This window comes from Papio anubis, chromosome 20 (genome assembly GCF_008728515.1).
Source record: "Papio anubis isolate 15944 chromosome 20, Panubis1.0, whole genome shotgun sequence".
Classification (NCBI taxonomy): Eukaryota; Metazoa; Chordata; class Mammalia; order Primates; family Cercopithecidae; genus Papio; species Papio anubis.
In genome coordinates, this window is record NC_044995.1 from 32,694,690 (window position 1) to 32,717,272 (window position 22,583).

A 22,583-nucleotide genomic window follows, 5' to 3' on the forward strand; every position below is an offset into this window, starting at 1 on the left:
AAAATTCATGTGGAAATTAAACTTTTCCTTTCCTTTCCCAGCCCATTTCATTGTAATCTCACCATGTGAGCATAAATTTGGGATGAAATAAGAAACTTCAACTTATTTATTTATTTATTTATTTATTTATTTATTTATTTATTTTGAGGTGGCGTTTCTCTCTTGTCGCCCAGGTTGGAGTGCAATGGTGAGATCTCGGCTCAGGCTCTGTTGCCCAGGCTGGAGTGCAGTGGCGTGATCTCAGCTCACTGCAACCTCCGCCTCCCAGATTCAAGTGATTCTCCTGCCTCAGCCTTCTGAATAGCTGGGATTACAATCATGCCACCAAACCTGGATGACTTTTGTGTTTTTATTTAATTTTTATTTTTATTTTTGAGACAGAGTCCTGCTCTGTTGCCCAGGATGAAGTGCAGTGGTGTGATCTTGGCTCACTGCAGCCTCTACCTCACGGGTTCCAGTAATTCTCCTGCCTCAGCCCCCTGAGTTGCTGGGATTGCAGGCTCCTGTCACCACGCCTGGCTAATTTTTGTATTTTTTTTTTTGAGACGGAGTCTTGGTCTGTTGCCCAGGCTGGAGTGCAGTGGCATGATCTCGGCTCACTGCAAGCTCCGCCTCCCGGGTTCACGCCATTCTCCTGCCTCAGCCTCCTGAGTAGCTGGGACTACAGGCGCCTGCCACCATGCCCGGCCATTTTTTTTGTATTTTTAGTAGAGACGGAGTTTCACTGTGTTAACCAGGATGGTCTCGATCTTCTGACCTCGTAATCCGCCCACCTCGGCCTCCCAAAGTGCTGGGATTACAGGTGTGAGCCACCGCGCCTGGCTAATTTTTGTATTTTTAGTAGAGATGGAGTTTTACCATGTCGGCCATGCTAGTCTCGAACTCCTGACCTCAAGTGGTCTGCCCACCTTGAATCCCAAAGTGCTGGGATTATAGGCATGAGCCACCGTGCTCCTCATCTTTCAATATTCATATGTTGAAATGTGATTGTGTGTATATATATATATATATGTTTTTGTTTTTTTTCTTTTGAGACAGAGTCTTGCTATTGTCACCCGGGCTGGAATGCAACAGCACAATCTCAGCTCAGGCGTGAGCCACAGCACCAGCGCCTGTGAATTTTTTTTTTTTTTGAGGTGGAGTCTCGCACTGTTGCCTGGGCTGGAGTGCAGTGGCACGATCTTGGCTCACTGCAACCTCCACCTTCCAGGTTCAAGTGATTATCCTGCCTCAGCCTCCCAAGTAGCTGGGATTACAGGTGCACACTACCATGCCTGGCTAATTGTTTATATTCTTAGTAGAGACGGTGTTTCACTATGGTGGCCAGGCTGGTCTCAAATGCCTGACCTCATGATCCACCCGCCTTGGCCTCCCAAAGTGCTGGGATTACAGGCGTGAGTCATTGCACACGGCCTTTTTTTTTTTTTTTTTAGTCGGAGTCTCGCTCTGTCACCCAGGCTGGAGTGCAGTGGTGCGATCTCAGCTCACTGCAAGCTCTGCCTCCCAGGTTCAAGTGAGTGATTCTCCTGCCTCAGCCTCCTGAGTAGCTCGGACTACAGGCGCCCGCCACCAGGGCTGGGTAATTTTTTGTATTTTTAGTAGAGATGGGGTTTCACCGTGTTAGCCAGGATGGTCTCGATCTCCTGACATCATAATCTGCCCGCCTTGGCCTCCTAAAGTGCTGGGATTACAGGAGTGAACCAGCGCGCCCCGTCCTCTGTTTTTTATTTATTTTTGAGACGGGGTCTTGATCTGTCGCTCAGGCTGGAGTGCCGTGGTGCGATCATGGCTCACTGCAGCCTTGAACTCCTGGGCTCAAGCGATCCTCCGCCTCAGCCTCCCCAGTAGGTGGGACTACAGGTGCGCACCACCATGCCCGGCTACTTTTTTTTTTTTTTTTGAGACAGAGTCTTGCTCTGTCGCCCAGGCTGGAGTGCAGTGGCCAGATCTCAGCTCACTGCAAGCTCCGCCTCCCGGGTTTACGCCATTCTCCTGCCTCAGCCTCCAGAGTAGCTGGGACTACAGGCGCCGGCCACTGTGCCCGGCTAGTTTTTTGTATTTTTTAGTAGAGACGGGGTTTCACCGCGTTAGCCAGGATGGTCTCGATCTCCTGACCTCGTGATCCGCCCGTCTCGGCCTCCCAAAGTGCTGGGATTACAGGCTTGAGCCACCGCGCCCGGCCCATGATATTTCATTGATATAAAATGTCCAGAACAGGCAAATCCACAGACAGGAAGCAGATTAGTGGTTGCCAGGGGCTTGGGGAGGGAGGAGGAATGAGGAGAGACTGCTGATGGGGATGAATCTCCTTTTGGGAAAATGAAAATATTCTGGAACCAGATAGAGATGATGATTGTGCAACACCGTGAATGTACTGAATACTACTGAGCAGTCCACTTTACATACAGTAATATTATATATATATAAAATAGAGGAAGACTCTGTCTCTACTATATCCTCCCGGGTTCAAGCAATCCTCCCGTCTCAGCCTCCTGAACAGCTGGGACAACAGGAACACACTACCATGCCTGGCTAATTTTTTTTTTTTTTTGGGGGGGATAAAGAGTCTCACTCTGTCACCCAGGCTGGAGTACAGTGGTGTGATCTTGGTTCATTGTTAACTTCTGCCTCCAGGTTTAAGCAATTCTCTTGCTTCAGCCTCCCGAGTAGCTGGGATTATAGATGTACACCACCACACTGGCTGATTTTTATCTTTTGTATTTTTGTTTATTTATTGTTTGAGAGGGAGTCTCACTCTGTCACCCAGGCTGGAGTGCAGTATTGGGATCTTGGGTTACTGAAACCTCCACCCCCTGGTGCAAGCGATTCTCCTGCCTCAGCCTCCCAAGTAGCCGGGACTGCAAGTGCACACCACCATACCCAGCTAGCGTTTGTACTTTTTAGTAGACAGGGTTTCACTATGTTGGCCAGGCTGGTCTCAACTCTTGGCCTTAAGTGATCCGCCCACCTCAGCCTCCCAAAATGCTTGGATTACTGGCTTGAGCCACTGCACCTGGTTGCCTGGCTAATTTTAATGTTTTTTTTTGTAGAGACTGGGTCTCACTATATAGCCCAGGCTGTTCTTGAACTCCCGGGCTCAAGGCATTCTCCTGCCTTGTGCCGTAAGCCAGCACAACCTGCAAAAACAGTTAAATGTTAAGTTAATGTCACCTCAAAACAAAAAAATCTGGGCAAATAACTCCCCTACTCCCAGGAGCACGGAGGCTGCTCCCCTCTAAGAACGCAGGGACCAGCCGGGCGCGGTGGCTCAGGCCTGGAATCCCAGCACTTTGGGAGGCTGAGGTGGGTGGATCACAAGGTCAAGAGTTCGAGACCAGCCTGGCTCACACAGTGAAACCCTGTCTCTACTAAAAATACAAAAAATTAGCTGGGCTTGGTGGCGGGCGCCTGTAATCCCAGTTACTTGGGAGGCTGAGGCAGGAGAATCGCTTGAACCTGGGAGGTGGAGGTTGCAGTGAGCAGAGATCCGGCCACTGCACTCCAGCCTGGGCGAAAGTGCAAGACTCCGTCTCAAAAATAAAATAAAATAAAATAAAAATAAAAATAAAAATAAAAAAACACAGGGACCAGGACACCTGGGTGCGTGGGGAAGTCTGCCCCTGGGAGGGCTGGGAGGATTCAAGGAGCAGGCTGCTGAAGGCCTCATATGCTGATGGAGCATGTGGTTCCTTCCTTTCTAGGAAAGGCCAGGCTGGAGGAAAATGATCAGTGGAGGGGATGGGGACTCAGGCTTCCATCACGTCATCTGGCTCAGGATTTGGGGACTGCATCCTCATGCTGAAGACCCTGCCACAGAGGGGGCCCCTGTGGGCATGGCAGGGAGGGTGGCAGCCATCTTTGGGATGGCTCACAAAGGGGACAGAGGAAACAACAAAGACACAGCACATGGCTCCTGTAAGTCATTTTACTTTGAATATATAGGAAACGAAATCCACAAACAGGAAGCTATGTTCTATGGTTACGTCTTTTAAACAATGTTCTGTATTTACAAATTGTCTTTTTTTCCCTAAGTAAAAGCACCAGCTGAAAAGTTATAGGCTGCTAAAACCATTACGATATTACAAACTCATTAAAAGACATTATGCCAAACGTACTTATTAAAAACCTTAACAGAATAGACAACTGACAACGCAACCAACAAATTGAGCCACCATGCTGGTTGGGTGGCAGTTCCAATTTCCCTGCCTGCTTCTGATAAACGGGGCTGGGAGTGCTTCTCCTGGGGAGAGGACCCTCGCCCACCGGCAGGCAACTACAGGGACAGAGCTGGGGAAAGACAGCTGTCTGAAAGAAACACGGCAGCCTCGCTTCCTGCTGTAGGTGGCTTCCTCGTCAGACCTCACAACCCACAGGCCACAGGACAAGGGCAGAGGCATACAGGAGGGTCTGGCCAGCTTTCAGCTGTTCATCTGTCAACAGAATGCCTTTCGGCGACCTCCTTGTCCTCATCCACTGAAGGATCTGGAGTTTTTATTTCTTCCTAGACACTTAGCTATAGGAGACTGTGTGATTTGTCCTTAGGGACTCGTTTTATTTATTTATTTATTTTGACACAAAGTCTCACCATCACCCAGGCGGGAGTGCAGTGGCGCGAACATGCTCACTGCAGCCTCAATCTCCTGGGCTCAAGTGATCCTCCTGCCTCAGCCTCCCAGTTAGCTGGGACTGCAGGCATGCGCCCCCGTGTCTGGCCTCTATTCTTGCAATTGAATGAGACACTATGAGGCGCTGAGTGACTCACAAGAAGGTACTTGTCAAAAGCTTTGTGTCGTCAGAAGATGCGGCCGTGGAAGGAGGTTCAAAGCTTGCACACACGCACACACACGCACACGCACATGATTTGGCTTCCATAAAGCTCGAGTAGAATATTAAATATCGAGTACTGAGTTTTTAATTGTAAACTTAAGATCTCATCCTTAACTTTACATACACATAGATAACGGGGTGGTCATGAAAAGCACTTTAACATCAGGACAGATGTTAAGTTCTGAGGTTCTGTTTTCAACTGCTCTACATACAAAATGCCCTACAAGCAAAGAAAGGCTTAAATAAATAGATGGGGATGAACATGATGCACGCCGTGGTGACATGAGTGTGGTGTGCAGGGGTCAGACAGTGCGGGACCCAGGTGGGCAGGAGCACATTGTGGAGACACAAGTGGTGGCATCTCAGTGATGTAGGGGAGGATCTGAGGGGCTCCTTCAAGGTGGAGCTAGCAGAGGCCATGGCTCAGGAGGAAGACGGGACAGCGACAGCTTGTGGGTCAGTGCCACACGCTCTCCTATTGGCCTCACGGGTCTGGGGGCAGCCCCGGGTAGCACAGGACAGGGCCAGGCTCTCCCCCTGGAGACCCAGAGATGGTGGTGGTCCTCTTAGGACAAACCCTCACCAGCCCTGCCCTCTGACCAGCCTGTCACTGGTGCTGATGTCAGGTAGTAGCCAGTGAGGAAGGGGGTTATTGACAGCCCTGCCTGTGGCTAAGGCACACCTAGCCTGGGAGCCCTGAGCAGCTGACCTGAGCAATCCAGCATCCCTTCAGTCACAGACGCTGAAGCTCCCAGAGGCAGCTCCACCAAGCAAGGGTGACAAGACCTGAAACCACCACCTACCCTGCCGAGCAGGACCCCCACCCCCTGCAGCAGGGAGAGGCTCCTGGGCCCCAGAAGCTGGAGGGGATGGTGTCCTGAGTCCTGACACCTGCTGCTGCTATCTTGACCCCTGACCCCCCAACTCACAATGCCACACTGTGACCACTGGGGCACCTCCTGATTATCAAGAAAAGTGGATACAACCAAATGCTGCTGTCTGGGCCCAGCGGAGACTCCCTGGGGCCTCGCTAGGGTGGGGGTTTCACACTATGCCCCAGAGACCCAGCAGGGAAAGCAAGGCGGCAGGGTGGGGGACCAAGAGGCTGAGCCTACAGACGTCCTTTGCAGGGAAGGCCACAGATCTGCCAGGAAGAAAGTCCCTGGGCTCCAGATGTGGGGGGCGGGGGGCCCGTGCCATGCACTCTAAGCTAGCTGAGGAGGTGATCTTAAATTTGGGAGAGAAGCCCACTCCCCCACTTCCTGCCCCTCAGTAGCCACAAGATGGGGGAAGGTGGCTGGTGCAACAGGAGCCTCAGCTCCCAGCTCCAGCTCCACAGATCTTCACCGCACACCCGTGTGCACGCACATGCACACCCATGTTTACAATCACCTGCACCCCTACAGCGGGATGGCGAGTCCGGTCAAGGTGCAGATGTTTGGAAGCTGAGTTCCTGGGTCCCTGAGGGTTCCTGACCAGAGGCCCCGGCTGCTGCAGGGACCGACGCTGGAGAGAAAGCTGGGAAAAGTGCTGGGATCTGTGCTTCGTCCCACACGTGGGCCATTACTTCTTTCCTCCAAATTCAGGCCAGAAACGGGTGTCTGGGCTCTGGAAATTGCCTTGAGCAGAGGAAACTCTACTCCTGCTCGGCATCAAGGCCTGGGCGATGGAGAGTCAGGCATGGTGCCCCTGGGGCACCGCCTGCCCTGGCACACAGGATTAGGACCTGCTGGAGGCCTGTACCCTACTCTGGGCCGACGTGACCCAGTTGCAGAGGCACGACTGGCACTGAGGTCCACTCTGAAGGATGGCTCTGGAGAGACAGCGCCTGTGTGCCACCTGTGAGCCTCTGCAGTGGGGGTCCTGGTGCGAGGTGGGAACGGCTGCCACCCCTCCTGGGAGGGCAGGGACTGGCCCCGCACATTCCCAGAACTTGGAAGCTCTAGAGACAGTCAGGAAGGAAGCACGCCTCAGGGGCAGGCTTGAGTGCCGTCTGGGTGGAAGCCGGAGACGCGCAGGCCCTGTGGAGCTGGATGGCCCCATCAAGGCCTCACAGGAGGCTGGCCAGGCTGGTGTTGGGTCCATTCTGAGCTTGGAACTGCACAGGGGGTGGACCGTCTGTCCACTGTGGGAAAGAGAGGACATGAGAGTCAGGCACCGTGGGCTGTTCCCAGGGAAGAGGAGGTGGGAATGTTGCCCTCCTTGGGCTGCTCACCCAACCAGGACTCTGTTCTCCACACCCCAGTCCAATGGGCCCCGAGGAGGCACCTGTGTCCCTTGCTAGGGTGGGGGTGCCCGTGGCCATCTCCCCCATCAGAGGGCACTTCCGAGGCTGAGTTAGGGTTTGTTGGACAAAGAGAAATACAGCCAAGGTGCCCCCTTCCTCTTGCAGGTGGGGAGCCTGCTGGTCCCCGATCCCATCCTCTCACACCCACACCCGTACCGTGATGAGGTTGTGTTCGGGGAGGCTGCAGGCCTCAATGTGGTCCTGGAGCAGCTGCTGCGAGAAGTTCTGGTGCATCTGGGCGGCTTCATGGGCATCCATGGCGTTCCCACAGGCTTTATTCAGGTCTGAGAGTGGGACATGAACATGGGGACCCACCTTGCCCTGTCGCTGCCCAGGCCCTCCCACTTGGTGCAGATGGAGCCCCAAGGTCAAGTCCCAGCTGAACCGGTGGATCTCTGGGAGCCTGGCATGTCACTGGCCCTGAGCCCTGTCTTGGGATCACAAAGCCCATGCGCCAGCTGCTCTCACAGGGCAGAACAGGGCTGGTTGGGCAGTGAAAGCCCAATGCCAGGCTTCTCGCCAGCACTTCAGGGAGCCTATGGCTAGCCCTCAGGCAAACAGACGTCTGATGCCCATCCTGAGGCAGCAGCCCCAGGCAGCCCACTGCACATGGAGCACCCCGTCTCCTGTCACCTCCCCAGGGCCCTGGGGGAGTCTCTGGACCTCAGTTTCGTAATCTGGAAATGGGGGAGCTGCAGTAACAGCACTGATACTCGCTGAGTGCCCGCACTGCTCCCAGAGCAAGCTGATCAGCCCTGTCCAATAGGCATGGCTGCTGTCTGCCTTTCTGGGAAGAAGCGAGGCTCACAGCCCAAGTCTACCAGATACCAAGTCTCACCCTCTGGGTCCTGTAGAGACTGAACCAGACCCCGAGTCAAGTGGATGCCACAAATGCACCCACTGCCCTCAACCAGGGTCTCCTGAGGAGCACCCCCTACCCATGCTAGAACTGGGGCTGTGGCCCACGGAGGCCTAGTCCGAGCTAAGGCTGAGCAGGACGTGCCCAGCAGCCTTAGATCTCTTGGGAGGGCCAGGCTGGGGCCGGGGAAGAGGGGTGGCCATTGCACTCACCTCGCAGCAGTGCTGACGACCACAGCTGTACCGACATGTCCGGGATCTTGCTGGCGAGCTGCATGGCAGGTACCACCATGTTGTTACTCTCCTGTCAACCAAGAGCAGCAAGAGGGAGTGAGGAGCCTGGACCCCACTTGCCAAACCCAGCCCAGGCTGGGGGGGGGGATAACCTACTGAACCCAGCCCAGGCTGTGACCTCCTTCTGCATCTGGTGAACTCCTATGCTTACCTCAGAGCCCATCTCAAATGGCCCTCTCTGAAGTATCACTGAAAAACAAACTGCCCTCACTTCTGGCTCTGCAGGTACCTACTCACAGGGGCATGGCCAATGGACAACTCTGGGGGCTTCTACCTTTTCAAGCGGAGAAAAAGCACTGATGGCAGTTAGCCCTGGACCCACAATGGGGGCTGATCAGAAATGAAGATTCGTTTAGGGTTCCGGGTTCCAGGTTCTGAGAGGGGCAGCAGCCCCTCCGGTTCGTCTTCCACAATTGAGTTGCCTCTCGTGGGAGGCCCCGGCAGACACGTAGGGGCTTTGGGGGCACCAGCATGCAGGAATCCTCCAATCCTGAATCCCCGCTTGGTTGACTGCACAGGGCCACCCCAGTTGCAGCCCTAGCATCCTCAGGATGTGGCAGGAAGAGCTCAATAAGAGCCATCAGGGCCCATAAACGCCCATCCCTGTCACTATGGCAAGGGCCTGGAGCCAGTGGACAGGAGCCTGTGCTACACAGGCTACATGGCGACCAGCAGTGCTGGGCTGACCCTGTCTGGGCCGAGGACTCAAAGCCCTGTCAGCCTGGATGTGGGGTTCAGGTAAGGCCTGGAGAATTCCCTAGATGATAGCTCCTGGAAGCCCAGGGAGGCCTTGGGAAGTCAAGATGGACACATCCCCAAAACCGACTCCTGAGAACTGGCTTTGATGCCACCAAATACTTCTCCAGAGTGCAGAGATGCTCCTCCTGAGACACAAAGCCCAACAACTCTATGCTGCCCTGTAGCCGCACCTTGAAAGTGGGCTCCAGGTGGGTCTTGGAGCTTTTTAAAATTCACCAAGCCCTTCTGACACCTCACAGCAAGAAAAACTGCTCTCTTCCGCTAGGCCTGGCTTATTGTGAGCCGGGCTGGCCTCTGTGCAGAAAGCCAAGGGCCTCTGTCTGAAAGCAGCCTGGGGAAGCAGACTCCTCCTTCAGCGCTCCTGGGTAGGTTCTCCCAATGCCAGCTTAGGGTACCCCACAGAATCTGGTTTTGAAGACTTGAGTGATCCTGGGGGGTGTCCCACTCGTGTGGACACTCTAGCCTCATCCTAAGCTCTTCTGGGCCCCTGGGCCCTCACCTGAGCCCATCTGACATACCCCAAGGCCACCTGCACTGTCCAATGGGGACATACAGCCCTCACTGTGCTCAGAGGCTGAGGGCAGGGTGGCAGCACATTCTAGAAGGAGCCAGCTACAGGTTTTGACGGGGTGGTGGCATCCCCAGTACTGAGGCCAAGGCCCACCAGGGCCTGAGCTGCAGGGCCCATTTGTTGGCCTCTGCAAAGGCCTACCACACAGTTGTGTGTGTGTGTTGCGGTGGGCAGGGGCAGGCACCAGGTTTGTTAACAGCATCCACGCTGAGGGAGCCCTTAGACCCCGTGAAACTTTACAAGCCAAGACACACATCCTGCATTATCTATCCTGTGGAAATGGCTACAGTGAGAATGGTTAAACTACAGAGTAGATGGTGCTTCAAAACACTCACTGCCATTAAGGGGAAAAAAAAAAAAAGCTTCCAATACAGTGGTGTGGAGAAAGGCAAATATAAAATTACCTAGTGGCTCACGTCTGTAATCCCAGCACTTTGGAAGGCCGAGGTGGGCAGATCACCTGAGGTCAGGAGTTTGAGACAAGCCTGGCCAACGTGGTGAAACCCCATCTCTACTAAAAATACAAAAATTAGCCAGGTGTGGTGGCATGTGACTATAATCCCAGCTACTTGGGAGGCTGAGGCAGGAGAATCCATGGAACTTGGGAGGTAGAGGTTGCAGTGAGCCAAGATTATACCACTACACTCTAGCCTGGGCAACACAGCAAGACTCCATCTCAAAAAAAAAAAAAAAAAAAAAAATTACCAAACAGGCTGACAAGCAAAACCTCCAGGTGGGAGGGGTGGGCAGCGGGAAGGGATGGATGACAGAGACATGCTATTTTTTTGTTTTACTTCTCAACCTTTTAATTATGAACATGTCATATTTTATAATCTAGAAAAATAACAACTTTTTTTTTTGAGACAGGATCCCACTGTGTTGTCCAGGCTGGAGTACAGTAACATGATCACAGCTCACTGCAGCCTCAACCTCCTGGACTCAAGTGATCCTCCCACCTCAGCCTCCCAATTAGCTGGGACCACAGGCATGATGGGACCACACTGGCTAATTTTTTTTTTTTTTTTTTTTTTTTTTGAGACGGAGTCTCGCTCTGTCGCCCAGGCTGGAGTGCAGTGGCCAGATCTCAGCTCACTGCAAGCTCCGCCTCCCGGGTTCGCGCAATTCTCCTGCCTCAGCCTCCCGAGCAGCTGGGACTACAGGCGCCCGCCACCTCGCCCGGCTAGTTTTTTTGTATTTTTAGTAGAGACGGGGTTTCACCGTGTTAGCCAGGATGGTCTCGATCTCCTGACCTCGTGATCCGCCCGTCTCGGCCTCCCAAAGTGCTGGGATTACAGGCTTGAGCCACCGCGCCCGGCCACTGGCTAATTTTTTTGTATGGTTTTTGTAGAGATGGGATCTCACTATGTTGGTCAGGCTGATATTGAATTCCTGAGTTCAAATGATCCTTCCACCTCTGCCTCCCAAAGTGTTGGGATTACAGGCCGCTTGAGTCACTGTGCCTGGCTGGAAAATATCTTATTATTATTTTTTTAAGAGATACCATCTCTAGGGCCAGGCACAGTGGGTCATGCTGTAATCTAGCATTTTGGGAGGCTTAAGTGGGTGGATCACTTGAGCTCAGGAGTTCAAGACCAGTCTGGGTAACATGGAGACCTGGTCTCTACCAAAATGGCTGAGCGTGGTGGCACACACCTGTGGCCCCAGCTACTTGGGAGGCTGAGGTGGGAGGATCATTTGACCCTGCAAGGGGCGAAGGTTGCCATAAGCTGAGCTGAGACCGTGCCACTGCACTCCAACTTGGGTGACAGAGTGAGACCTGGCCTCAAAAAAAAGAGGGTCTAGCTAGGTTACCCAGGCTGGTGGTCTTGAACTCCTAGGATCAAGGGATTCTCCCCCATCCGCCTCCCAAAGTGATCCAGGCAATGAGCCACTGTGCCTGGCCAAAATTTTTTTTTTTTTTGAGATGGAGTCTTGCTCTCACCTAGGCTGGATGGAGTACAATGACACGACCTCAGCTCACTGCAACCTCTCTACCTCCTGAGTTCAAGCAATTCTCCTGTCTCAGCCTCTGGAATAGCTGAGAGTACAGATGTGCACCACCAGGCCTGGCTAATCTTTGTATTTTTAGTAGAAATGGGGTTTCACGGGCCGGGCGCGGTGGCTCATGCCTGTAATCCCAGCACTTTGGGAGGCCGAGACGGGCGGATCACGAGGTCAGGAGATCGAGACCATCCTGGCTAACACGGTGAAACCCCGTCTCTACTAAAAAGTACAAAAAACTAGCCGGGCGAGGTGGCGAGCGCCTGTAATCCCAGCTACTTGGGAGGCTGAGGCAGGAGAATGGCGTAAACCCGGGAGGCGGAGCTTGCAGTGAGCCGAGATCCAGCCACTGCACTCCAGCCCGGGCGACAGAGCGAGACTCCGTCTCAAAAAAAAAAAAAAAAAAAAGAAATGGGGTTTCACCATGTTGGCCAAGCTGGTGTTGAATTCTTGACCTCAGGTGATCTACCTGTCCCAGTCTCCCAAAGTGCTGGGATTACAGGCATGAGCCACCATGCCTGGCACAAAAATACCTTTCTTTTCTTTTTTCCTGAGACAGAGTCTCACTCTGCTGCCCAGGCTGGAGTGCAGTGGCATGATCTTGGTTCAATGCAACCTCTCTCTCCTGGGTTCAAGTGATTCTCATGCCTCAGCCTCCCGAGTAGCTTGGATTACAGGCTCCCACCACCAAGCCCCACTAATTTTTGTATTTTTAGTAAGAGACGGGGTTTCACTACATTGGCTAGGCTGGTCTTGAAACTCCTGACCTCAGATGATCTGCCCGCCTTGGCCTCCCAAAATGCTGGAATTACAGGCGTGAACCACTGTGCCTGCCCAAAATATCTTCTTTAAAAAAAAAAAAACCAAAAACAAACAGGCTGGGCGCGGTGGCTAACGCCTGTAATCCCAGCACTTTGGGAGGCCGAGGCAGGTGGATCACAAGGTCAGGAGTTCCAGACCATCCTGGCTAACACAGTGAAATCCCGTCTCTCTACTAAAAATATAAAAACATTAGCCAGGTGTGGTGGCAGGTGCCTGTAGTCCCAGCTACTCGGGAGGCTGAGGCAGGAGAATGGCGTGAACCCGGGAGGTGGGGCTTGCCGTTAGGCAGGATTGCACCACTGCACTCCAGCCTGGGCAACAGAGAGAGACTCCGTCTGAGAAAAAAAAAACTTCAAGACCTCGTGAGATCAGGAGGGTGAGAGCAGGCAAGGAATTGACAAGAAGGACTGAGGTGGCCAGTCCCACCAGAGACCAGCTGACCTTGGGTGGGGACCAACTCCAAGGGCCACTTGTACCCTGAGAGGACAGTGTGCATGCTGGGCAAGAATGAAATGTTTGGGAGTCTGACTGAGAGGAGGCACCTCTCTGCCCCTCAGGTGTCAACACATAGGATGCGGTGCCTGCGTCATCCCCACTAGCTCAGGGCAGCTCCTTTGGTTCTGGCTTCAGCTCCCCGAGCCCAGGGGCTCTGCCTACCTGATGTCTGAGGCCACACCCATCAGGCCTCCTGCCTGCCCCCACACCCTCTGTGGGTGCCCAGCTCCCCTGGCCCTGCCTGCCCAGGCTGTGGGAGTCAGGGTGTCCACCTAGACGTACTCTTCGAGGGGCATAGGATGAACAGTGCCATGCCACCCCTAGGCTGCTGGCCAGCTCCTGTCCCTCAGCCAAGCCCCACAGGCACCCAAGCGAGTGGCCCAGGCCAGGGCACTCACCCTGTGGTTTCCCAGCACATAGAAGATGTGGCCCAGGAGCACAAGGGAGCAGGCTGTGAGCCGGTTCAGGTCCTCGGCATTGGACATCTTCAGAGTTTCCCGCAGAAATCGCCTGACAAGGAGAATGAGGACGCTGACGCCTGCAGGACGGGGCCTGGGCTACCCTGAGCACGGCCCACATGCTGCCCCCTGCCCCACACTCACTTGGCCTCGTTGTAGCGTCCCTGGAAGAAGGAGAAGAGCCCACGCACGTAGAAGGCAGCCGCTCGGAGGCAGTGTGAGCTGCAGGGAGAGTGCAGGGTCACGTGGGGTGGGGATTTTGAGAAAAGTGGTTTACAAAACAGCAGTGGGCAGCTGGAGGGGATTTCTGAGAGACCCCTGCTGCAGACTATCTGCGAGGAGGGGTGTGGGGTGTCAGGGTGCAAGGGGCAGTTGGGGGCCCCATCCCAAGAGCATGGGGAGCCTAGGCCATGCGTGGAGTGGTGCCCGGAGTGGCTCACCTGACAGGGAAGCTGTGGTCTGGGTTGATCCTCTCCAGTAGACTGTAGAGCTGAGGAGGGGAGGAGGCGGAGAAGAGCCAGTCAGCATCATTCTGCATCTTCACAGGAGAAAGGTCCCCAAGACACACTGCAGTGCATGGGGATTTCTCTACACCCCCATAGGGACTATGGCCCCCAGGTTGAGCCTGGTGACTGACCAGCAAGAGTGGCCTCTGGTGAGAAGGGCCAGGGGCAAGACTCTCATGCCCTCAGCCAGCCCTGCCTGTGCCACCCTGTCCTGTGGTGGATGACAGGGGCCTGGGCGTCCAGAAGGCCTTTGTATGGTCAGAGTGGCGCTGAGGGGCTGGCCTGGCAGTGCGTAGATTGGCAGGCTGGGGCCCGTGAGCCCTGTGGGCTGCTGGGGGTGAGTGGGTGGGATTTCTCTGGAGGTGCAGGGACCCCAGGAGGCTTGGATGGGGGCGTGACCTGATAATTTAGATGCCCTCTGGCTGCAGAGGCACAGGGGAGCCAAACTCCTCCTCAACAATGCGAGCCCACATCTGGCATCAGACGACCCAGCCAGGGCTGGGCTTTTTCTTTTGAGACAGGTTCTTGCTCTGTCGCCCAGGCTGGAGTGCAGTGGCCCGATCATAGCTCACTGCAGCCTCAATCTCCCTAGCTCAAGCAATCCTCCTGCCTCAGCCTCCCGAGTAGTTGGGACCACAGGCCGGCAACCCCACACCAGGTTTTTTAAAAACTTTTTGTAGAAATGGGGGTCTCCCTATGTTGCCCAAGATGGTCTTGAACTCCTGACCTCAAGTGATCCTCCTGCCTTGGCTTCCCAAAGTGTTGGGATTACAGGCGTGAGCCACAGCACCTGGCCTGAGACACTTTGGAGCTAGACCCCCAGGGGTGAAAGAGATACTAGAACTGAGGGATATCCTAGGGCTAAGGGGGATCCCAGGGCTGAGTGGGATCCTGGGGCTGAGTGGGAATCCCAGGGCTGAGGAGGGAATCCCGGGGCTGACAGAGGATCCCAGGGCTGAGGAGGGAATCCTGGGGCTGATAGAGGATCCCAGGACTGATGGAGGATCTTAGGGCTGAGGAGGGGATCCCGGGACTGAGGAGGGGATCCCAGGGCTGAGGAGGGAATCCCGGGGCTGACAGAGGATCCCAGGGCTGAGGAGGGAATCCTGGGGCTGATAGAGGATCCCAGGACTGATGGAAGATCTTAGGGCTGAGGAGGGGATCCCGGGGCTGAGGAGGGGATCCCGGGGCTGAGGAGGGGATCCTGGGGCTGAGGGGATCCTGGGGTTGAGGAGGGGATCCCGGGGCTGAGGAGGGAATCCTGGGGCTGACGGAAGATCCTAGGGCTCAGGGGGATCCCAGGGCTGAGTGGGGATCCCGGGGTTACAGGTGCCCGCCACCATGCCCAGCTACTTTTTTTGTATTTTTAGTAGAGACAGGGTTTCACCGTGTTAGCCAGGATGGTCTCGATCTCCTGACCTTGTGATCCGCCCGCCTCAGCCTCCCAAAGTGCTGGGATTACAGGCGTGAGCCACTGCGCCTGGCCTAGCTATGGGAATGTTTTTGTCTCAGACCTCGCCTCTCCCGGCCATAGCCCCTGATTCACCTCTGGGATGCCCTGTGTGCCTCTGTGTCGGGTGCTGCCCATCCCTCAAAAGGTGAACACCCTGGGGTCTGCTGAGATGTGCTGGTGCCCAGGACAACCCCCTGGTTCCCCAAAAAGAAGAGAACAGAGAGAAAGGATACCGAACATGAAGCATGTCACCTACTACCTCTTGGTGTCTATTTCCTTCCCGTATATATACACTCGCCAGGTTGGTGACAATGAAGGCCCACAGCTCCTGGTGGTTGGTGAGCTGGAATGGGAAGTGGGGACATTAGGGAGCTGGGTCGGGCGCTGTGACCCATGTGGCAGTGTGAGAGCCACCCACAATCTCCACGGAGACTACTTTGGAAAAGACTTGTTTTTTTCATTTCAAACACACTTCCCTTGCCTCCTAAACTCAAGGGTAACACAGCTATTAATTCTTCTCATTATAAAATCATCGTCTGTGTCACGGGGCAGTTAGAGAACAGAGAAGAGGAAAACCAGCCACCCCGATCCCACCCTCAGAACATGTTGGGTTTTGGCCCATTTTCCGCTGTCTGTCAGGACTGAGACCTAGTGGACCCTTCCTCCAGGCCACAGCCAGCAACCTGGGGAACCCAGGTGTCCACTGCTGTCAAGGCACATGCTGGTCCTGGGCAGGGGTCACTCTTCATGGGGGGAAGTGGGGAGGAGGGGAGCTGTTGTCCCAGAGGGGGCCAGCACAGGCCCCGCTCCAGAGGTACGTGATGCTGTCAGAGGCCAGAAATGCTGCTGATGACAGGTGGTAGATGGGTCACGGTCCCTGGCTCTTCTTGGGAAAGGAGATCGTCAAGAGAGGGACCAATCTATGTGGCTCAAGCCCTGCCTAGACCCTGGTTCCTAGTGGGGCTGGGCAAGAGGTGGAGTGAGCCAGGGAAGCACAGACCCCACCTGCACAGATGCCCTCCTGGCACACACCCAGGAGGCCCAGAGGATCTTCTGAATCAAGCACAGATGCTCTGAGACTCAGCAAGGTGGGGGATGTTTGTTGAGGGCCCACAGGAGGCATGTGTGTTTGGGGTTAGTGGGGCTGGGGTTGCATCCTGGCTCCATCACTCCTGGGTGGGCCATGAAAAAGAGGCTCTCTTTTGGCCCCGGGGTGAGGACTCCTTAGGGTATGTGGCCTTGGGAACTCTGACGTGGAACCAAACCAGCAACAGCAACCACTTGGGGGGAATGAGACGGAGACGGAGACAGAGATGGCAGGATGGCAGGGCCACAAGGAGGGTCCTGGCCCTGCTGTAGTCAGAGTGAGCCAGAGTCCGGAGAGTGAGGCAAGGAGGCGGAGGAGTGGGTGCCAAGTTGGCCCTTCCCTCTCAAGCATGCTGTCTGCACGTCAGGGCTCCTGTGCACCTCTGAGGCCAGTGGCGGGGGTGGCAGCACCCATAGGCCTGTGGGGTGCCGAGGAGGGGAACTCTGTCCAACAGTCAGGGTGCACGCAGGACTCCCTGGTGACCTTGCCCGAGTGGCAGACAGAGCAGCCCCTGCTCCCTGACACCTCTCCTCAGGGCCCTTCCTAGAACCATCGGGAAAAAAGCATCCACAGCCTCCATTTCTTGTGAGGAGATTGAGGCTGAGGTGGGGACATGATGGTCCAGTCCTGGGCTGGGGCGCTCCGTGAGGATGTGGCACTAGCCTTCTTCCCCATCTGTGGCCAGAAGCCTGGGGAGCTGCCTCACCCTCCCCAGCCCAGCAGGACCAGGAGTCCTCCTCTGCCCAAAAAGCACCTGTGAGATGGCCCAGCTCCACCACTCCCCATGGGAGCCCTGAACCCAGGGTGGCTCTAAGTCGTCAGCTGACACTTGAGCCAATCCAGCCTTAGGGGTGGCTGCCACAAAAGCTCCCACTCAGGCCTGGAAGTGGTGTCCACGGACACGTCCCACCTCTCCCTCACGTCTGCCCTGGGGTCAGCTCAGGAAGACCCTGGCCCCATAGTTGTCCCTTATCCAGATAAACAGTGCGTCACTGCCAAGGCTGGCATGGGCTGACTACTGTGCATCGCCTCTGGGGCTGCGGCTTTGCATAGCTGACCTAGTGCGACTGCTGTCCTCATCACAGACCACGCCCGACTCCTTACTCAGAAGTGTGGCCCGCCCCGAGCAGCAAGGAGGGCCGGCACCTTACCCGCAGGGCTGTGGTGAACTGGGCTTCCGCGTTGTCCATGCAGTTGACGGAGACACAGTACAGGCCCTGGAAGAAGACGTGTTGTCATCAGGGCCGGCCCCTGGGGAGGGGGCTCAGATCAGAGACACACGCAGTGCAAACGGGGCCTACACGGCTGCCCTGGAGGAGTATGATAATGGCTCACTGCCAAGCCAGCTGCGATGCAGGTAATATGCTCACTGTCCCCACCTTTCAGACCCAAGCCAGTGTGGGGTGGGACAAGATGCTCACTGGAAACATTCCGGATCCTGCCTGGGGAGGTTATATGATTACCTACGGCAACATTCTGGATTCTGATTAGGGTGCTGTCAGGGAGTTCTTCACTGGGAATGTTCTGGATCCGGTTAGGTACTTACTTACTGGGAACATTCTGGATTCTCCTGGGGTGCTGTCAAGGAGTTACTCACCAGCAGTGTGTGCAGCTGTGCTGCGTGGTTGGAGAAGAGCCGGGGGGACTGCTGGCACAGCTGACAGACCTGGGAGATCTGCCGGGAGAGAGTGTACCGCCATCACAGGACTGCAACCTGGGACCTGGCGTCTGAGCAGCAATGGAGAGACCCCATAGCTGGTGGGTGAGCCCATGTCCCGTCTGCCCAAACTGGGGTACAAAGCCCCAGCAGACATGTCCACCATGAGGGTAAAGGGCAGCCCAGATCCCATTGTGGACAGGGACCCTTGTCTGTTACTCGCCTCTTCCACCCTGTCCAACAGGTGTCTGGGCCGTAAAGGACCTCCAGCCTACTGAAGGCCCTCATGCCCTCTCAGAAGGGTGGGCACTGGGGGTAGAGAGTGTTCCTAATGGCAGGGTGGGGTATAAGAATCACTGTCAAGGGACCCCCAAATCCTCAGAGACCATGTGTGTGATCCCCTCAGTGTGCAAGCTTTTGGGCCATGGTCTGTTGTTTTTTTTGTTTTTGTTTTTTTTTTGAGATGGAGTCTCGCTCTGTTGCCCAGGTTGGAGTGCAGTGGTGCGATCTCGGCTCACTGCAAAGTCCGCCTGCTGGGTTCAAGCGATTTTCCTCCCTCAGCCTCTCAAGTAACTGGGATTACAGGTGCCTGCCACCACAACTGGCTAAGTTTTGTATTTTCAGTAGAGACGGGGTTTCGCCATGTTGGCCAGGCTGGACTCAAACTCCTGGCCTCAAGTGATCCACCCGCCTCAGCCTCCCAAAGTGCTGGGATGACAGGCGTGAGCCACTGTGCCCAGCCTCCACTGGTTTTTGTATGAGATTCTCTTATCAGTGATGCCCACGCGGGGCTGTAAAACGCTGACTGACAGCAAGACAGCAGGATGGGCTGGCCTGCCAGTACCGCACTTGGCGAATTCAGTCTCTTGTCTGACACTGCTGAGACCCAACAAACTCCTGGGCCTTCCCACCCCTCCTGCGTCCAGCCTTACCTCCTGCAGCGCCGTGGCCTTGTGACCCGTGACGAGGCGGCACATGATGATGTGCTCCAGCAGGATCACTTGGAAGGATGACAGGATGGGGCTGCAGTCCAGCACTATGGGCGAGAGTCAGGGGTGAGCATGCAGGGGAGGCCAGAGGAGGCGCCACCCCTACCTCATTCCTGTCTCCAGTCACACTGGCCAGGCACCCACCCCGTCATCTCCCCTAGTCCCCACTGCGCCCTCCGAGTGAGGGAGTGTGTCTTGCTGTCCAGGTGGAGAGACGGAGCTGGAGCCAGAGGTTGGTTCCCACAGTGCTCCAAGAGGGGTCGGCTCTGACCCTCACCCTCACCCTACGTGCTCAAGAGCTTGTGGACATGGCAGGTTCTAGAAATGTGGAAATGTAGAAACTACCCTGGATCATGAGACCATGCAGCAGAGCCTCAGGCAGTGGGGTAGGGGTACCTGGGCCAGGCCCCACCTCCTGACAGACCCAAGCAGCCATCCTCACATGGGAAAAAGAGAAGCACAGGCCTCTCAGGCTTTGGGCTGCCTTGGCTCTGATGCCTTCTCCCCCAGCAGCACTCATGAGGGAGCAAACAGACAGACTAATGGGCACACTGCACCAGCCAGGGACATCTGCTCTGGGTTTGTGCTAGTCAAAGGTCCCTAGATAGACAGTTGAACATCTGGAAAGAACTCATGACCTCCAAAGGACATGCTGGTGGTCAGTGAGGGCTAAGTTCTGATCCTGGCATCATCCTGAGTGTCCCCATCACAACACTGATAATAATTGGGAAAGGCAGCCACCACCTGTTTCAACTGAGCACCATTGGGCACAACGGCCCTGACCAGTCAGGGAGGTACCCCCGACCCCAGTCCTGTCTGCTCTGCTCCGACGTGGGTCACCAGCATTTACCAACTAGGGGTGACGAGACCCACTAGGTAGGGCGGCTGGGTGCTGCAGTCACACGGTCACTGTGCCCCAGAACAGCCAGTGACTGGCCAGGCTGTCCACCAGGGGGCGCTGTGGCCACGTGGCCAGTCGAGCACCTGACTTACTCTTGAGCTTCTCCAGCTGCATGAGGGCCTTGTCCGTGTACTTCTGCGCCTTCTCCAGGTAGCCGGCCTGCATGGAGTGCATCACAGTCACCTGTCAACAAGACCAGACAGCAGGGGTTACCAGGGCCCTCTCCCTCTCCCTGCCCCCGCCCCCAGCCCTGGCTCGGGCCCTGGTGGGGACGCACCAGGTAGACAAGCACACACATGTGCTCCTTGGGCAGCCAGTGGAAGAGGTCAGCAGGGTTGCTGGGCAGGATCTCATCATCGTGCAGCGTGGAGATGGTCTGGATGCACTGCTGCAGCTGCTTCAGACACGGCTTCACGCTCTTCACCTGTGCAGCACCCACATCCGAGCACCCACCTGAGCCTGGCCTCTCAGGAAGCCGGGCCCAGCCCAGCCACCCCTGCCCCTTCCTTCAGGGAGCACCTGCCTTCCCCTTCTGCCAGGGCCACCTCCTGCAAGATGGACCCGCCCCTGCCGCACTCCCATGAATCAGCCAGGCTTTCAGGGCACGGGGCACGGCCAGGCGGGCAGCTGTGGGACTGAGGCTTGTCCACTGCCCAGTGTTGGGTCCAACACCAAGGCCCAGGAGAGGCCTGTCCAGACCCTGCTGGAGCTGCACTTGGTCTTCCTGCAGCCAGACCTGAGACAGCAAGGGGAGGCTGTGCTCCGCGGGGGTGGGAGGTGGCTTCCTGGCCCAGGAGTCGGGCAAGCGCTGTGGTCCATCTCGCCCTGAGGCCCCGAGGGATGTCTCTGCGGCCCTAGCACCCCGAGGGAAGCGTGGCTGCAGTCTGCTCTGTGTCCCTATGCGCCGAGTGCAGTGCTTCACCCAATGGGCAACGATGGGTATGGATGGAGGAACTGGACAACCCCCTTACCAAGCCCTGTGGAGAGACTCGCCTGTGGCCCACCATGACAGGTGGGTCTGAGGGGCACAGGGCAGCCCCCAGCCCCTGAAGGGCCGAGACGGTCACATAAGCACAGACAAGGAGCTCAAACACAGCCGTTTCCCACCCACGGCGGGGTCATGGAGTCTAGTCTCGGACACAGCTGGGCACATCAGTCCCTACTCAATCCCACAGCAGGGGGGCCAGACAGACACCAGTTGGGCATCTGCTGTGTGCAGGCACCGCCCCAGCACCTCTGTGGTTTATTCTCATGAATCCCTGAACTGTCATTGCGATCTCTGAGCATCCACACACTGAGCGAGTGTATACAATGTCACACATAGTACTCCCAAAGGGAGGCAGGGTGGCCAGGACAGACCCTGCTCCCAGGCACCAGCACACCAGGCAGGCACGATGGTGCCAGCACTCGCGGCAGAGCAGGACAGAAGTGTGTGTGTCTGGGGCTGGAAAGACAGCCCTGCTGTGTGGCAAGGTAAGGCAATGACACAGGTGACCTCACAGCCCAAGACCCATTGGCCTGGGTGCCACCCACACCCACTGGTCACAACCAGCAGCCCGTCCAAGAGGCCCCACACACCTGCCCGGCATCCAAATAGTGGGTGACCTGGAGCACCAGGAAGAAGACACGCAGCGACTCCTTCTGGATGGGGTTCCCCTGCCAGTTCTCCACGATCTGCCCACAGAGGGTCAGCAGCGGGTGCACCTCCTGCAGCTTGCGCTCCATCAGCAGCAGCTGGGGAGGGAGAGGCGCAGGTGTAGGGTACAGGGCTTGCAGGGGCCCTCCTGGGACTGGGAGCACAGGCTCACCTGCCCACCTGCCTTGGGACTACTGCCTCCAACCCAGAGGGCAAGGCCAGCCCGAAACCCTGGCCCAGGCAGCTCCTAACCAGGCTCCTGCCTCAGCATGAATCCCATAGGCAGGAGCCTGAGTTTCCCTCCTGAACCCAGCAGGGCCCAGGCCTCAAACTCCAGGCTGCTCACTATGCCTAAGGGTCTGGGCATGTGAGGGGCCATGCCATGGAGAGTGGACGGGGTCTGAGCAGGGAGTCCTGCCTCACCTCCACGACACCGGCTGCATCCAGCCATGCCCAGCCTCAACTTACCATCCCCTTGCTGAGGAGGAACAGCGCCCTGCAAAACAAGAGGCAGGGGTCAGGTCCCAGAAGGCCCAGGAGCCTCCTGAGATGACTGTGACTACCCCAAGGCTCACAGGACCTAATATGCCACCTCGGGGGACAGTTCAGTGGACAACAGTAAATAGTCCCCGTACAAGACTGCTGTTTTATCCTATTGTGCCTGTGTTTATTTTTATTTATTTTTATTATTTTTTTCTTAGAGTCTCGTTCTGTTGCCCAGGCTGGAGTGCAGTGGTGTGATCTCGATTCACTGCAACCTCTGCTTTCCAGGTTCAAGCGATTCTCCTGCCTCAGCCTCCTGAGCAGCTGGGACTACAGAAGCCTGGCACCATGCCTGGTTAATTTTTGTGTTTTTAGTAAAGATGGGGTTTCACGTTGGCCAGGCTGGTCTCGAACTCCTGACCTCAAGTGATTCCCCTGCCTCGGCCTCCGAAAGTGCTGGGATTACAGGTGTGAGCCACCGCGCCCAGCCTGTATTTAT

General features: G+C 55.9%; 1 protein-coding gene across 5 annotated transcripts in view; it reads right to left on the reverse strand.

The window, feature by feature from the left end:
- Positions 1–3,907: 3,907 nt before the first annotated feature.
- MAU2 (MAU2 sister chromatid cohesion factor) overlaps positions 3,908–22,583 on the reverse strand; it is a 38,011-nt gene continuing 19,335 nt past the window's right edge. The window contains exons 6-19 of one of the 5 annotated variants that reach the window (XM_009193950.4): positions 22,070–22,097; positions 21,544–21,699; positions 20,243–20,389; positions 20,058–20,148; positions 19,008–19,111; positions 18,016–18,093; positions 17,570–17,635; positions 15,591–15,674; positions 13,813–13,862; positions 13,517–13,594; positions 13,313–13,424; positions 8,186–8,276; positions 7,271–7,398; positions 3,908–6,952 (exon numbers count right to left, since the gene is read on the reverse strand). In XM_009193950.4, coding sequence (XP_009192214.1) covers positions 6,878–6,952; positions 7,271–7,398; positions 8,186–8,276; positions 13,313–13,424; positions 13,517–13,594; positions 13,813–13,862; positions 15,591–15,674; positions 17,570–17,635; positions 18,016–18,093; positions 19,008–19,111; positions 20,058–20,148; positions 20,243–20,389; positions 21,544–21,699; positions 22,070–22,097 — 1,288 coding nt within the window. In that variant the 3' untranslated portion in view covers positions 3,908–6,877. Of the gene's footprint in view, positions 6,953–7,270; positions 7,399–8,185; positions 8,277–13,312; positions 13,425–13,516; positions 13,595–13,812; positions 13,863–15,564; positions 15,675–17,569; positions 17,636–18,015; positions 18,094–19,007; positions 19,112–20,057; positions 20,149–20,242; positions 20,390–21,543; positions 21,700–22,069; positions 22,098–22,583 lie in introns of all 5 variants that reach the window. The other 4 variants (XM_003915222.4, XR_001897651.3, XR_002518929.2 and 1 more) reach the window with 4 other exon arrangements.